This window comes from Clinocottus analis, unplaced genomic scaffold (genome assembly GCF_023055335.1).
Source record: "Clinocottus analis isolate CAN_PGR_092001 unplaced genomic scaffold, fCliAna1.0.p SCAF_12, whole genome shotgun sequence".
Classification (NCBI taxonomy): domain Eukaryota; kingdom Metazoa; phylum Chordata; class Actinopteri; order Perciformes; family Cottidae; genus Clinocottus; species Clinocottus analis.
In genome coordinates, this window is record NW_027175843.1 from 16,734,758 (window position 1) to 16,750,000 (window position 15,243).

Consider the following 15,243-nt stretch of genomic DNA (forward strand, 5'->3'; position numbering starts at 1 on the left):
TTTGTTGTTTTGTGAGTTCCTGTGGTCATTTTTGTTTGTCTCTCTCTTTGTGGTCATTCTTTTGTATTACATTGTGGTGGTTTTGCTTCCTTGCATAGTTATTTTGTGTCTTTTGGAGGTGTTTTATATATCTTTGAGGTCACTTTAAGTCTCGTCCTGGTATGTGTCTCTTTGCTCTCTGAAACATTCAATAATCCATCTCTGGGTGTCACCATGTTTTTAACATAACTGTGACTGCTCTACATGTCTTAACAGAGAGCAGACTGACCAGTGTGAATGGGCCACTTCACAGGTGGATATAATCACCATGAATTAAAGGATTACAATATGGTGCAAATGTGGGAGGACGGGGCTACACACCAGATCATTCATCATGGTAGTCAGTGTTTGGCCCTACTGTTCTGACCGCTGAGAAGATTAAAGGAACACTTGTTATAAATAGCATTGAAAACTAGACTAGTGCAGAGGAAACGTACATGAGAGCACGTCTTGTACCTGTAGGCTATCAAACAACACGTAGACCGAAGGAAACAACAGCCCCCAGTGATTGGATCACTTATTGGCTTTCTTATTGGCTGGCTGGGCCGTCAGTCCGGGCTGCACTTGCTGGTTCGTTCAAACCCATGACTTAACTAACGCAGGGCGACTAATCTTCTTCCTATGCGCCAGCCATAAGCTCGTGTCGCAGCGCGTCCCTGCTGAGGCGCTGACAGAGCATCTGCCGGAGTACGAGAGTCCTCCTCGGCCATCACACGGAGCAACCAAACGCGTAAATGGAGTTCCAATCGCTGTCGTGACTGTTCTTCACCGCCTCTCACCCCGCAGAAGACTGCGTTGAAGTTGCAGCAGCATCCACACACCGCCGCGGCTCTCTCCTCTGCAGCCATGGGTACCGTCCTCTCTATATCCCCGGCCACGAAGAAGGCGTCTATTATGGACGCCGAGCTCGCCAAGAACGACAAGAGCCTCAAGCGGCACTCGATGTTCGTCTCTCTCTCGTGGAAGAAGCTGGTGTCCAATCCGGCCAAGAAGAGTGCGAAGAAAGTGACCCCCAACCCGATGCCCGCGCGCGAGCTGCCGGCCAGCCAGGTGGCTCAGCTCAACAGCGAAAACATCAGGAAGACGCACCAAACCGAGGAGAAGAAACCCAAAGCGCCGATCCCGGTCCCGGTGCCCACGGTCCCCACGCAAAACGGCGATGCCCTCATCCAAAACGGGAGGCTTGGCACGGTCCAGAAGCAGGCCAGCAGCCTGGCTCTGGTGTCCCCGAGGCGGATCGTCATCCAGGCGTCCACCGGGGAGCTGCTTCGCTGTTTGGGGGACTTCATGTGCCGCAGGTGTTTTAAACTGAAGGAGCTGAACAGCGGAGAGGTGATCCTCTGGTTCCGCAACATCGACCGGACTCTTTTGCTCCAGGGCTGGCAGGACCAAGGCTTCATCACGCCGGCCAACGTGGTGTTCGTGTACCTGCTGTGCGAAGACACGATAGTGGACAGCGTCGACAGCCCGGCCGAGCTGCAGGGCACCTTTCAGACATGCCTCTACCTCGCCTACTCCTACATGGGCAACGAGATCTCCTACCCGCTCAAGCCGTTCATGATCGAGTCGAACAAGGACGTTTTCTGGGAGATGTCGCTCCGGATCATCAACAGGCTGAGTGCCAAAATGCTTCAGCTGAATGCAGACCCGCACTTTTTCACCCAGGTCTTCCAGGACCTCAAAAACCAACGAGATACGGGCGAGGCGAACCTGGACCGCTGAAACAAAACCGAACCCACCACGGTGTTTGAAAAGAAAAAAGAAAAAAGATGAATGTTTCGCAAAATCACGCAACAGTGGTTTTGAATGTAAAAGGCCAGCGTTGAAGGTTTCTCGCGTCTGGGCTGAATATCTCTCTATCTCTCTCTCTCTAATGATGTTACACAACCTCAGTGTGGTGTTTATGCTACAGTGTAGGAGACTTCATACGTGCATGCCAATGGTAATATTGTCCTCTTTTGTCTTGTCCCGTTTGAGTGACGCAGGGATTGACTCGGTGGTACAGATCACATCCTCCGTGACACTCAACTCCCCGTTTCATTCCCGATAAGCCTACTTCCTGTGCGAGTGGATGTCGCAGTGAGGTGAGCTTCAGGACTAGAATAGATGCGTGTGTGTGTGTGTGTGTGTGTGTGTGTGTGTGTGTGTGTGTGTGTGTGTGTGTGTGTGTGTGTGTGAGAAGTCGAGAGGCGGAGCTGTCCGAGGTGCTGACCTGTGCAGCCATTTATCCTCCGCTCCCCGCTATTTGAGTCACCTCGCCACAACAGAGCCAAGCGTGGCTTAAAAGTACCAGAATGAGTCCAATACACTGCAGCGCATAAGCCTAAGCCTTGTAAGTACAGGTATATACAGCATAGTGTGCTTTTTTAGATTCTCTACCAGCTGATAGGTAAGCTGTGATCAACATGCAGCAGATGACCATGTTGCGTTAAGGGGACACATTAGTAAATGCTCCTCAGAGGTCTACAGAGGTGAAACGCGATAGTTTAGTCCATTTACTGCTGAGGAGCCTCGTGATGTGTATCTTCATACCTGTAGAATGTAACTGCTTTCAGCTTCTGTGATCAAAACCACCAATTTATTCATGTAAACCACCTCATATTTAAAATAACTTGTTTTTTCGACGACAAACAACATTTATGTACCGTTCAGTGGGCCGTTGGTTCAGGTTGATCATGAGGGTTGGTGGCAGAAATGTATCTCCCACCTGGGATGTGACAAACTGCATCACATGGGCTCCTAGATGGCCACACAGCAAGGTCATCAACCCTAAAAGGCCCCCGTTGTGTATTGTTTTCCAATACATTGCAGAGGCCGAAGTATATATATAAAGAGACTGAATGGAATGTACAGTTTTTCAAGAGATTGTTTTAAAATCTCATATGTGCCAACTCTCATATACTCTTGGCCTGAAACTTTGAGGTTTACATGTAGATATCCCACATGTTGGATGTGCTCTGTATTTTATTTGCATCTGCCCGTTTTGAAACGGGGGCCGTATATGATGGAGTTCAGGAGCGTAATGGTCAAAAGGGTGTCTCTGCCCTGCTCTGTGAATGTGTCATGAGCCTCAGTTTACTGGGTTTAATTCACATTTTTGGGGCAGTCAATTCAGGGAGGACGTTTCCTCGTGATGTAAATATTGAATGCGAAGGCTTCGTTAGGACGTGACTATCATTTGCACACATCATTCCAGTTTCTATAAGCTAAATGTGATTTGACTCCACGCTTACAGGACAACTTTGACAGTAATTGTTCAGTATTATGCTTCTAAGTGATCATTGTGATGTTGTGTTGTGAGCCCATTGCTTGGAAAGTGGAATATAATGCTGCTATTTTTGCACAGCTGTGGACAAACATTTGATGTTTTGCACAGTGGTATAACATATTGGATGTGTACCAGTGTTTGTTGTCAGACACTGAAGTGTTTTCCATTCACTTTGCAGTTAAAGTCACCAGGTTTTGCTCGACAAAGATCATTGTGAATTAGATCTTTTGTACGTTGTTTTTTTCCCCGACGTGTCAGCGATGGAAAGTGATATTTAGATGTGCTTGTTCTCTGTGGTTGCACCACAGTTGCATTCACTCTCTCTACATGTTAATAAAAGGTCAATACAGTAATTGTTTATGGTGACAATGATGAAATAAATCCAAACTTCTGTAGGATATCTCGTCTCCCTCTCTCATTGTTTTGTTCATTTAAAACTTCCTCCTCATGTTTCTGTGCGTGTGTGCACTAACTTATACGTCTTGCCTCAATATGTGAGCGCACAACTTATGTTTGCACAAATCTTGCAGTAATTAGCTTGGGCATCCTCTTATCCACTCACTCCACCCACTAATCCGTTGATTTTCAAGGAACCCTTGAGACATGGTTATGCAACAGAAATAAGTCCATGACGAATATGCTTACTCGGATGATACTGTATGGTTGGCATGGGATTGAAGTTCATGTTAGTTCAGAGGTGTCCATAAAACACAAAGTCAAAAAGATAGAGGCCTTCATACATGGACAATGTGTTGTTTTATTTCGATATGCTGACACAAAGATAATCATGTTTGAAGGTTTTACAGGTATATTGGCGTATGAATGCACTGCAGTTGATACACGTGTTTAGCACACGGAGCACAAGGACGTATTCTGACACATGAAAGATATTTCTGGTTTCCTGTCGGTGTGTCCTGGGTATTGTAAATGGGGCCACGTACTGAAATGAGAACACAGGAACCCAACAGTGAGGAAGTGGATTGTGAAAATGAAGTTCCGAGGCATCTGCGTGCATCACTGTGGTACAAACCTGTATCACACGACCATGCACACTATCAAAAATCATTTGAAGAGATATTTAAAATAGAGGAAGGACTTTAATATGCCCATTTGAGTCAAATGTCACATTAAAATGTCACATATTATTCGGTTTAAAAAGCTTCTTTCCTTTAGAGCGCGGATACATTGATGAGACACTGGATGAGAGAATGGAGCTGAATTGATAAGGGTATCTCTCCTGTTTTTTATGAATAAGCCACGTGGGTTGGAGGGTTCCTTCATGTGATTGGTTAGAATCTGCTGCAGTCTCAAAACCGTCTGTGACTCTCTCTCTCTCTCTCTCTCTCTCTCTCTCTCTCTCTCTCTCTCTCTCTCTCTCTCTCTCTCTCTCTCTGTGTGTGTCTGTCTGTGTTATAGGGGCATACAGTATCTATTTACAGAGTAAAAGTAAAGAAAGGCAGTCAGAAAAAAACACAGAAATCATGACAGAAATGGAACGGGATCAAAATATTGAGAGGCGGAGAGGGACGAAAGACGTGGAACAAAAAGAAAAGAATAAAAACACAAAGGTGGATAGAGAGTAACAAGACAGAGATGTTTCTTTTTTATTCATTTATTTGCATGTAATGTCAGTCTGGGGATAATAATAGAGAAGAGGATCAGAGCCACATTGTTTTAATCGAAACCAATCAATCATATGTTAATCAAATCCTCTAATCTATTGTTAGTATTGTCATTCATATTGTGTACCACTATGTTGACTTAACCATGACGGATGGGTGCATCTCAAAGTCAAACGGACATAGCATGACTAATGTTAGACACGACATGTCTTCACCCGGTGGATCAGTTTCTAGTGGCGTTATCAGAATATATTCTCATTGAATTTCTAAACACTTTAATTACCGCCGTGTTTTTAAACACTATTGTTGCATGACATCCAATTCCATTCAACTACATGTAAACTAAAGAAGAAAGCATTCCCCTCGGTGATCTGTGAGGTCAAACAGTCGAGGGAGTCGGTGGAAAACGACACATCATGACGGTCGAAAAAGCTCTCTTGCAATAGTTTAGCTTAGTTTTGTATGTACAAGTTCATGGCAAAAATCCTGCAGCAGCGTTATGCAACGGCCTCCGAGGGCAACGTTGTGAGCCTTCTCTTTATTATTAAGATTCATCCCAAGTCTCCCGCATATCTGTCTGCCAGCCTGCCTTCTGCATTCTTCTCCACGGTGTCTCTATAGTAACGGGTAGGTAAGTGAATGAGAGCTGGACAAAATGAGCCGTGTGGGCCTGTGAGTGGGCGGAACCACTGCACACCACATACACACTGTGGGCATCAACAGAAGACATGCACACAGTGCTCGAGAGCGTCCGTCTGCGCAGCCGTGGCTCTGGCTTACCTCGGCCTTGCTGCATGTGTTTCCCGCTCCCCTGGATTTGTCCTCTTCATCTTCTCATCAGTAACGAAAGAGGAGAGCAACACCACAGATCGTCCGCTGCATTGCCGATGTCAGACTTTCACTTCCATTGACACGGCGTAATCACGTTTTGTCATTGTTCATTCATCAGTCATGTATCATCGGTCATGTATCACACTCAGTGTGTGTGTGTGTGTGTAGGCTGTCATATTAAAGTATGTCATTCCTCACAGTTTATTTTATGTTCTCTTACATATGACTGTGTGGTCCTCTGTCTTAATGTGTTTTGGTACAGTGTGTCTCACAGCACACCTTGGACTGTGGAGGCCTAAGGTTGTATAATACCACAGTACAGTCATATATATTATATATTATATAATGGGTCCTTGATTTAAAAGGTGGCAACATTATGTCAAACAAAGATATATTAAATTGCATCTCCTATTGACAGCAAATGAAAGAAAGTGGAGGAGGATAGATGAGTACATTTACTCAAATGCTGTGCTTAAATGTACCTTAGGGGTTTCATATTTTCATGTGTGTCTAATCACCTGATAATTACTGTTATTATAATAGTGGATACAGATTGGGTCTTCTTTACAGAGCCGGTGGCCATGTTCCTACAGTAGTTCTAGTTGGTTACAATCTGCAAACTCACCTCTCGGTGCCGCCAAATCCTTCACAGTAGACCCGTAGGTACCGTTTTGTGGCGCTTGTGCTTTATTCTTCATATACAGAAAATCATGATAACATTCATGATTTCATAATGTTGGCTTCTAATGGAATAATTTGAAATTGCCGTATTGTCACTTTTATTGGTGAAAGACCAGGACAGTGCAAGTTATACTTGTTGTATAACTAAATTATAAACAGTATGTAAACAATCCAATGTTTACCTCGTTGTTTCTGACCTAATACTCGTCAGCTTCACCCAAGTTGGAAAAAAGACCACATTTAGAATGACTGATGTAGCACCCTATAGGGATTATGTCTATTCCGCTGTACTCATGTTACATAACCGCTGCTGCTAATCTCTTTAACTAGATTACAGTGAGAGGCAACTGCTCTTCGCTTTACATCATGGCATGTTTACTTTAGGTTCAGTTGGTAAAACTCAGTCAAATAATATCAACTCAGTTCATTGAACAGTGGTTTGAGTCATATCCTGTCAATCTACATATTGTGTATTCTATATATAGTGTTGTGTTTGTATGACACTTTTTATATTTAAGTTGTTATCCAATATGATATAAGCCCGCGCCAGTATACTGACACCTACACAGTGTTCATTGTTATTTTTCTCCTCTTAATTTGCCAATGAATCACTGTGCATCACAAAAACCTGCATGATTATTCATCCATTTAGTTTTATGTAACAGACAAAATCAGAAGTGTAGAGGTGCACCAGTCCCAGGTCATTATCTAAATTGCCAAATTAACATTTTAAAAGCAAACAGTTGCCTATTTCCTGTCCTCCAGTTTTCACATTTGCTGTATTTAATACCCTTTCAAATATTTTACACCAAAACAGTGCTTTCATAGTCAAGAAAAGCTTGACTTGTATGACGCTCAGTTCCTTCTTCACACTCACTATTGCCATAATGGTGTCATGGTTTCAAGTGTTGATTGTTGTTAAAATTCACAAGGTTAAAAGACACCAAAAGGTGTTAAACTTGTTGTTCTTAGCTCACATAATCTGGGTCTGTGTTCAGACAAGTGGGTGTCTGGACAGCAAGGGCAGAAGACATTGTTCTAAAATGTTCTCCCCTGAGTTCTGTTGCCTCTGTTGTCTCTCTGTTCCCTTCCTCTTTGAGTCTTTCACCTTTCCCCTTCTCTCTCTCTCTCTCTCTCTCTCTCTCTCTCTCTCTCTCTCTCTCTCTGTCTCTCTCTCTGTCTCTCTCTCTCTCTCTTTCTCTCTCTCTTATTCACAAGTCTATTTGAACAGCACGTAGGTGTGCTGTTCTAATTTAGCAGAGCCTTCATTACCACTCTCTCCAGCTGGAAGAGTGACTCACTGACTGCAACACTTCACATCTCCACACAAAGCCCACTGACATCCTTACCCTGTCTCCTAATATTGCACTGTTCTTCCCGTAATATGTGTCTCATGTACACCTGCCAACATTTAATGTAATTATGAGCAAATGTATCCAGTCACACTGTCCTCTCTGCCGGCACTTCTGCTGTTGTTAGCCCTGTTAGTATTGTTAGCATGTTTTGGGGCTGTTCGCACCGTTAGCTTTGTTGCTGTGTTGAGAGCCGCTGAGAGGCAACAGAAATGTTCCCAATCGCTTGTTACGCGATCTTAACCATAAATGTGTATGCTTTCCCCTTTATTGTATTCATATTTTGTTTCAGAACATGGTTGAATTTCAGTCAAGAGAATTCAAGTTCCCGCCTGCTAATCATGCAAAAGTGCTACGAGGCTGCAGAACAACAAACGTGTTTTACCACACAATAACATCTTCATCTTAAAAAGTGCCAATTATGTACAATAAAACAGTGTAATACAATATCCACGTGCTTTGAGGCCTATTTGGGACCTATTTGGACCTATCGTGATGTAAAGCTTATATGTTTTGTTGAATATTGGTTACAACGGAAAAAAAATATTTGTGGTACTTAAAATCCTGAGAACAGCTTTGAGACTGCTGCCCATGGAAAAACTGTGTCTTGTCATGAATATATCCGAAAAAGGACCATGTCCAATTGACCGAGACTCAGATCTGATGCCTGATTTGAGGCACAAATACAACTCATCTCATTCTCTAAATATATCCGCAAGGATGTTTCATTTTCAACTCAAGTGCTACTTAGTAGCATTAAGATATTCTCCTCTTCTCTCCCCATCATCCTCCTCATGTTTTCTTCTCGCTGTTCAGTCCTCGACGTTCACTCTGTTAATCCTGTGGCTTGCAGCGAAAACACCCACCTATTTGTTACGTAAGAAGAGAGAGGATGAGTGCTTGGCGGCAACAAAAGATGCAGCAGATTAGTGGCAGGGGAGTAAGCAGAGAAGACGGTGACGATTGCAATGTATAGTCTGCCTCAATCCCTGTGGGGAGAACCGTGTCCGGGATACACACCTGCATTTCTCTCTTCCTAATGCTCAAGTCCTTGCAGACCACTTGGAGGCTCTCCCTCTGGCTTTACCCACACTGGTGTCTAAGTCTGCCTGCCTGTCACACACACTAAGAGAGAGAGAGAGAGAGAGAGAGAGAGAGAGAGAGAGAGAGAGAGAGAGAGAGAGAGAGAGAGAGAGAGAGAGAGATTTAGTAGTCAATAGCGACCCCATGTCTTTCCTATTGATATGCAGGGCACATACACAAATGCTGTTGTTGTGAATGAGTGACCCACTCTCTCTTTCTTTGACAAACACACACGGACACACAAAACACTTTATTTTTCTTGTTTCCACATCAGAACTACGTGAGAAGAAACCAGATCTGTAATGGGGAAATATACTTTCTCTCCTTATGCCACACTCATTTTAATCAAGAACTATACAGGAACAAAAAAAATGCATATTATTTATATCTAGGAAACATAAAGTGTGAATATCTCCAAGCTGCCCTTATCCTGGAAAAAAAAACAACCTATGCAGGGCCCTCCAGGGTGCCTTTCCAGTGGAAAAACTGTTTCAGTTGGTAAATGCAATGCAGTGCACCATGTGTGCCCTTGCAGTGGATGAAATGCAACTCATGGCCCTAGGGTGTAGTTTCAGTGGAGACAATTTGATGCAGTGCACTAATGGAGAAAATGTGATTCAGGGACACACCTCTGTGCCCTATCTGTGGAGAAAATGCAATGCAGGGCCATCCAGGGTGTCGTTTCAGTGGAGCAAATGTGATACAGTGCACAGATGGATGAATTTAAGGCACCTAAGTGATGCCCTTAAAATGTAGAAAACGGGATTCAGGGCCCTCTAGTGGGCTCTTCCAGGAGAGAACATGCGACCTTGGTAAATCAATGGGTTCCTTAAAATGGTGACAATTTGATTCAAGGCCCCTTCACTGGGGAAAATGTACTAATGGGTGCCTCTATAATGAAGAGAACGTGATGCAGTGTGCTAGAGGGGGCCCTCCCAGTAAAGAAAAATAGGATTTGGGCAAAAAATAGGGTGTGTGGCAATAATGGGTGCCGTAATGTCTCTTGGCTGCCTTACATGCATACATCTATGTATCGATCTATTGTCGTCTTTATATGAAATGGCCATAACACTTGCATGTTCATTTAATTGTTTGATCATCCTCAGACCAGACATTCCTTAATCGTTGTAGACTTGCACTGTGCAGCTAGTGGTGACTCTATTATGCTTTTGTGATATTAGACCTGTGCAGTCTGTCATCATGTAAACAGTGATCAGACATTAGAAGAGTAATGGCGCCCCTGTGTGGCTAAACCATCTACTGTCCCGTTTGTCACCACTTCAAATATATCAGCAGCAACAACAGCAGCAAACGCCATAAATAGTACAGTTTAGCCTACACAATAAGAAGTAGTGACTACTAACAATATTTGTACTTAATAATGCTGAAATTTCAAAATACACAATAAATGGGAATTGTTTGGATTGAATACACTTTTATACAAAATATTACAACCACTTGTCCACATAATCGTCATCAGTATATTTATTACCATTCAAATGAAGACAAACATTTCCAAATTCACATTCTGTGAAAACACTTGACACAGAGAGAACACGGCACACAGAGCATGAACACACACGGTGTTCAGGCTGAAAGAAATGTCAATCAACATATGATCAAAACACATACTGACAAAGAGACTTATTTCAAACAGTCTGCTTTTATTTACTTCATTAGTCTTGTGTGAGTTCAGTTGTTTCGGCTTCAGTAAGAAGCTGTGAGTGAATGTAATTCAATCCAAAATCACTAGAAAGCAGCAAGAGTTGGCATTACAACAGCATACACTATTTACAGAGTAGTTATTAATAAATTCACAGTTTCTCTCACTATTTCTCTCAAGAGTCTATTTGACACAAATGAACAACCCTGTGCCTCTGCACTGATTTTATTTTTATTGCAAGTTTCATTTTCTTATCAGGGCATATGCTTAATGTGAACATATAAGCAAACTGTGATTACACTATCGTTCAGGTGATCGTTTTCAAGTGGTGATATTTAGTCAAAGAAAAATAAGCACAACGTCCGACTGGCATTAGGCCATTCTACAACCACGAGATGGCGCCAATGGTCCAAAAATAGCAGATGATTTGCTCCCAAGTTGCAGCAAATACGCCCACCTGTATGTAAAAATCACCACAGCCCTCAAGGAAGGAGGATGAGAGGCAGCAAGGACACTAAAAAGGATGAGAACTGATAGGTATAAAAACAGAGTCTGTATTGAATTGTCGTTGTTGGTGGGGAATAATTATCTACATTGTTCGTCACATTTCTGGATTCCATATTTTCTAGGAAATGTCATATGTATTAAAGTAAGGCGCGTAAACGTTGAAACCACTGTGCGTAATTTGCGGCCTAATGGATTCAGTAATAACTTCGTGAAAGCATGGCTTGGTTTAAAGATTAGAAGGGCAACATTATGTGTATTTATGTACAAGTCTTGCTTACATGCAACCGTCGCCTTAGCTCGGCCATTACATGTTTCAATGCATGCTGCATGTTGCAACATATGCTTCAATATCTACACATTTTTATTTCGAACCAAATGAATCCGATATCTGCCCCTGCCCCCTCTCTTCGTTCGTTGCTGTGTTACGGTGTTTCCCCCCCCCCCCCTCCGGTCTGCCTAAATGATGCATTAAGTGTCAGTTGTAATGGTTATTGATGCTAGTCAGGCTGCTGATGTTGTTGACACAGCTGATGTGGGACGGAGACACGGTGCCAAAGGGCCCGGGCGGCTGCAGGTTGTGTGTGTGGTACAGAGCCGCCGGAGGAGAGCCGGGCCAGTAGGAGAACCCCGGCGGCCCCACCCCGGGACCCACGAGGTTCAGTTTGGAGATCCCGGCGAAGGGAATCGGGGAGAAGTTACCCTGGAACTTGTAGATGGCCTGCTCGGTGGTGGACGGCTGGCACACCTGCGCCAAGCCGTGGAAATCAAACTTGTAGGCGTAGCGCTTGCCGTGGACTTTGGTCATGATGTTCTTGTCGTAGTAGTAGCGCAGCGCGCGGCTCAGCTTGTCGTAGTTCATGTTGGGCTTGCTCTTGCGCTCCCCCCAGCGCCGGGCCACCTCATCCGGGTCGATGAGCTTGAACTCTCCGTTGGTGCCCTCCCAGGCGATGCACGACATGTTGCCGCTGTCCGAGAGGAGCTCCAGCAGGAACTGCCACAGCTGGATCTGCCCGCTGCCTGTGGAGGAGACACGATGAGCAATGGCTGATGGAAACGAGCAGAACAAGGCGTTTTTTATTGATACATCAGTAAATGAATTGGGCGGGACCACATGAAACCAAGATGTGTACGTGGTACAGTCTGTTTTGGGGGAAGATTTAATACTTGTTCTTTTGTCCCTTTTATCATTTGATAAAAGTATATAATAATAATAATAATAATAATAATAATAATAATAATAATAATAATAATAATAATAGGCAATTTGCAGCATATCTTGATACACACAGCAGTGTTTTTTACTGGCAAATTGCGAGTTAGAGTAAGAGTTATATGCATTTATAGATATTTATTTGCTTTAGATTAAAACTGTCCAGTTAATATTTTAAGAATACCAGTTTGTAAAATATCAATTCCCCTTATTTTAAATGAATATCAGCCAAGTGTATTTTTATACAACATGCGACTCAAATAATAAATAATACGCCTACATGTTATTTAAATGATCAGATTTGTTTCATCATAATTATTGTTTTTTTATTTAAAAACTTTTTAAAAAGCAGCTTTATGTTGTCCTTTGGCCTTGAGAGGAGTTTCAGATCTCTCTGCACTCACAATGTAATGAAATCATTGACGTCGAGCTGCTCGTGGACGAGCGACAGACGGAACCTGGCTTTAAAAAAAATAATAATTATAATTCTACCTCGTATTAATGTTCGTGATTTAATGCGTTTCAGTTCTTATTTTAGGATGAATGAAGCATTTTAGATGACATCGTCGTGGGTGCTCAGTCCGCTGTGGCTTGAGAAGAAAAGCTGAGAAACAAATCATCATCTGTGAGCAACAAACAGCTGCAACCTGAGAACATGTGAAGTAGGCTGTGTGTTTATCATTTCATACAAATCAATTAGAGCCCTACAGAAACAGAAAGTTACATTAAATGACCCTTTGACCCTTTTAATCTTGCTTTAATATGTGGGTCATTTTCAGTATTACTGACAAAAGTGATTATTTCGAATTGTATTTATTTATTTTTTCCAAGTCAAGAGTCATCCTCAGAGGTTTCTATTCAATGGTTATTTATTCATAAATATTTTGAGATTGTGTTTATTGTTGTACAATAAACACGTGTTGCTGTTCTTTTATATAACGAAAACAACCATTCATATTATATAGCTGTGCTCTATGGTAATAATAAAATATAAACACGCATTTCGTGTCCTTTAGTTCTCTTACCTTTCTGTACTCCTGTGTTTAGTGGACCCCAAGACGTTCCTTTGCTTTCCTTCAACAGATTTTCTGTTGGATCTGAAATTAAAACAGACACATCACCAGCTGCCCATCCATCATGCCAAGGCCTGTTATCTAATTAATACCCCTAATCTTTTATTTTAATAGCTCATAATTTATTTAGGAAGCCATTCAAAATACGCTTGCATTGTATGGCTTCAAGACAACAACGTCACTGTTTCTATTTAGGAGAAATGAGTTGAGTATTAACAAGTGAGCACAAGTTGGAACAATGAAACAAATTTAAAAAAAATGAAATTAAATCGAACAAAGATGGATATATTCCCAGCTGATTTCAGTGAGAACGTATTCAATTATATACAAACTTAAATCCAATTGTGTACAAATTTAAAAAAAGATGCTGTAAAATGGAGCAGACCTGTGCCTATGCGACTCAAACTGAATTGAAATGTAAAAAGAAAAAAGAAAAGAAAAAAAAAGAAAAAAGGCAAAAATCTCTACAAATGGTGAAACTGATTAAAATCCTAATTGCATCCTCAGCCCGCCGCAGTCTAAACGCAAGAACCACGTCGCCTCTGCGGGTCTTCCTCTCCGGGAAACGCAGGAAACGCGTCCAGGAAAAAGGATTTCCGATTTCCGACAAAAGAGCAGACGGGCTTCCAGATTGAAAAGGCTGAACAATGCTCCTCCAGCCGGGACGCGCGGCGGCGGCGCCCTCGGCCCAACGACACCCGGCGGAATTAAAAAAAAAAACGAAAGAAAGAAAGAATTATAAACCGCGTGTTTCTATCATTCTTTACTGGACAAAACGAACCTGAGAGATACATGTTGAACATGAGGTTTCCTCCGCAGTCCTGTCTCATTGTGTTGGCTTGTTCAGAATGGGTTGGATTTCATTTCGTTGGGTGGCGGAGGAAAAGATTTTTATTAAACTTTATCTCATAACTGTGATCTGGAATAAATGCGGGTGGACAGATTGAAGTTTCCAGGCAACTGTCAGTGGCCCCCATCTCTGAGACAATATTCAGACAGCAATTTCCCCTGGTGCATTGCTTTAATTAAAAGAGCAATTTACCTCTGTCAGCCCGCCTGGTGCCCACAATAAAAAGAGGCCGATAGAAATTGGGCCCTTATCAATCCGCCATCACAGTTTAATAAAGTTTCCGCGTTAAGATCTGAGTTTCTATGGTGAATTGAAGTGTTTGACATGGAAACCAGTTCAGATCCTCCTCACTTTTCCGCCTCTTTACCTCTCGGCAAACAACAAAGACCTATTTCATGTTGGGGAAAGAATATTTACCTTGAAAGGGACGCCTCAGTGCACACGAGAAGGCAAGGACATTTCATCCCCCTGACCTTCTGTTTGTGGGTTTAAGGTTATATAGCCTCAATCGGAGGGTTGTAACTTTAAAACCATGATGGCTGATGCTCACTGGCGTTCTTTTTTCTTATAATTCTGGTGTTTTCCAGAGGCAGTGGACTGTGTGGGCTCTATATAACTCTGCCTGCCGGACCCTTTGTGATTAGAGTTATCATTAAACTGTGTTATTTTGAATTCAATCAGTTTTTTTCCAGTCACAAACATTTAGGTGCTCATTGTGTTGATATGCAGTCCCATAACAGTCAGCTGATACAGAACCATGTGTTATGGCATTTGAATAATACGTGATTTGTATCATAATCTTCAACACACAATCTCTTTAATAGTGTTGAATGTGATCAATCCAGAAGTATGTGGTATGTCTCTGCTGTGAAGCACTCTGGGTAAAAGCAGGAAGCACCACATATCAATGTCATTTAAGAGTGTGACAACAAACCACAAGACGTGTCTATTCCTTCTATGAGAGGGACTGAATCAAGGAAACAACCCCAAAAAGCCACAGACACATTTGAAAAACATTTTAAAAAGAGAATTAGGTTAACACTCAGACGTTGACATGAACACGA

General features: G+C 42.5%; 2 protein-coding genes across 2 annotated transcripts; one reads left to right on the forward strand and one right to left on the reverse strand.

Moving 5' to 3' along the window:
- Nucleotides 1-588: 588 nt before the first annotated feature.
- LOC137783302 (cyclin-dependent kinase 5 activator 1-like) lies at nt 589-3,695 on the forward strand. Its single transcript, XM_068573128.1, has one exon. It carries the CDS (start codon nt 886-888, stop codon nt 1,759-1,761), a length of 876 nt encoding a protein of 291 aa, XP_068429229.1. The 5' UTR covers nt 589-885; the 3' UTR covers nt 1,762-3,695.
- Nucleotides 3,696-11,485: 7,790 nt separating this feature from the next.
- fev (FEV transcription factor, ETS family member) lies at nt 11,486-14,159 on the reverse strand. The gene is made up of 3 exons (XM_068572955.1): nt 14,111-14,159; nt 13,282-13,353; nt 11,486-12,063 (listed from the first exon to the last, which is right to left on the reverse strand). The coding sequence occupies exons 1-3, from the start codon at nt 14,157-14,159 to the stop codon at nt 11,522-11,524; spliced, it is 663 nt and encodes a 220-aa protein (XP_068429056.1). The 3' UTR covers nt 11,486-11,521.
- Nucleotides 14,160-15,243: the final 1,084 nt, after the last annotated feature.

Coding starts and splice junctions, on each gene's coding strand:
- LOC137783302 (XM_068573128.1), top strand. CDS start 886: ATGGGTACCGTCCTCTCTATATCCCCGGCCACGAAGAAGGCGTCTATT.
- fev (XM_068572955.1), bottom strand. CDS start 14,159: ATGAGACAGGACTGCGGAGGAAACCTCATGTTCAACATGTATCTCTCA. Junction 13,354..14,110: donor GTTCAACATGTATCTCTCAG/GTTCGTTTTGTC, acceptor TTTTAATTTCAG/ATCCAACAGAAAATCTGTTG. Junction 12,064..13,281: donor AAACACAGGAGTACAGAAAG/GTAAGAGAACTA, acceptor TCTCCTCCACAG/GCAGCGGGCAGATCCAGCTG.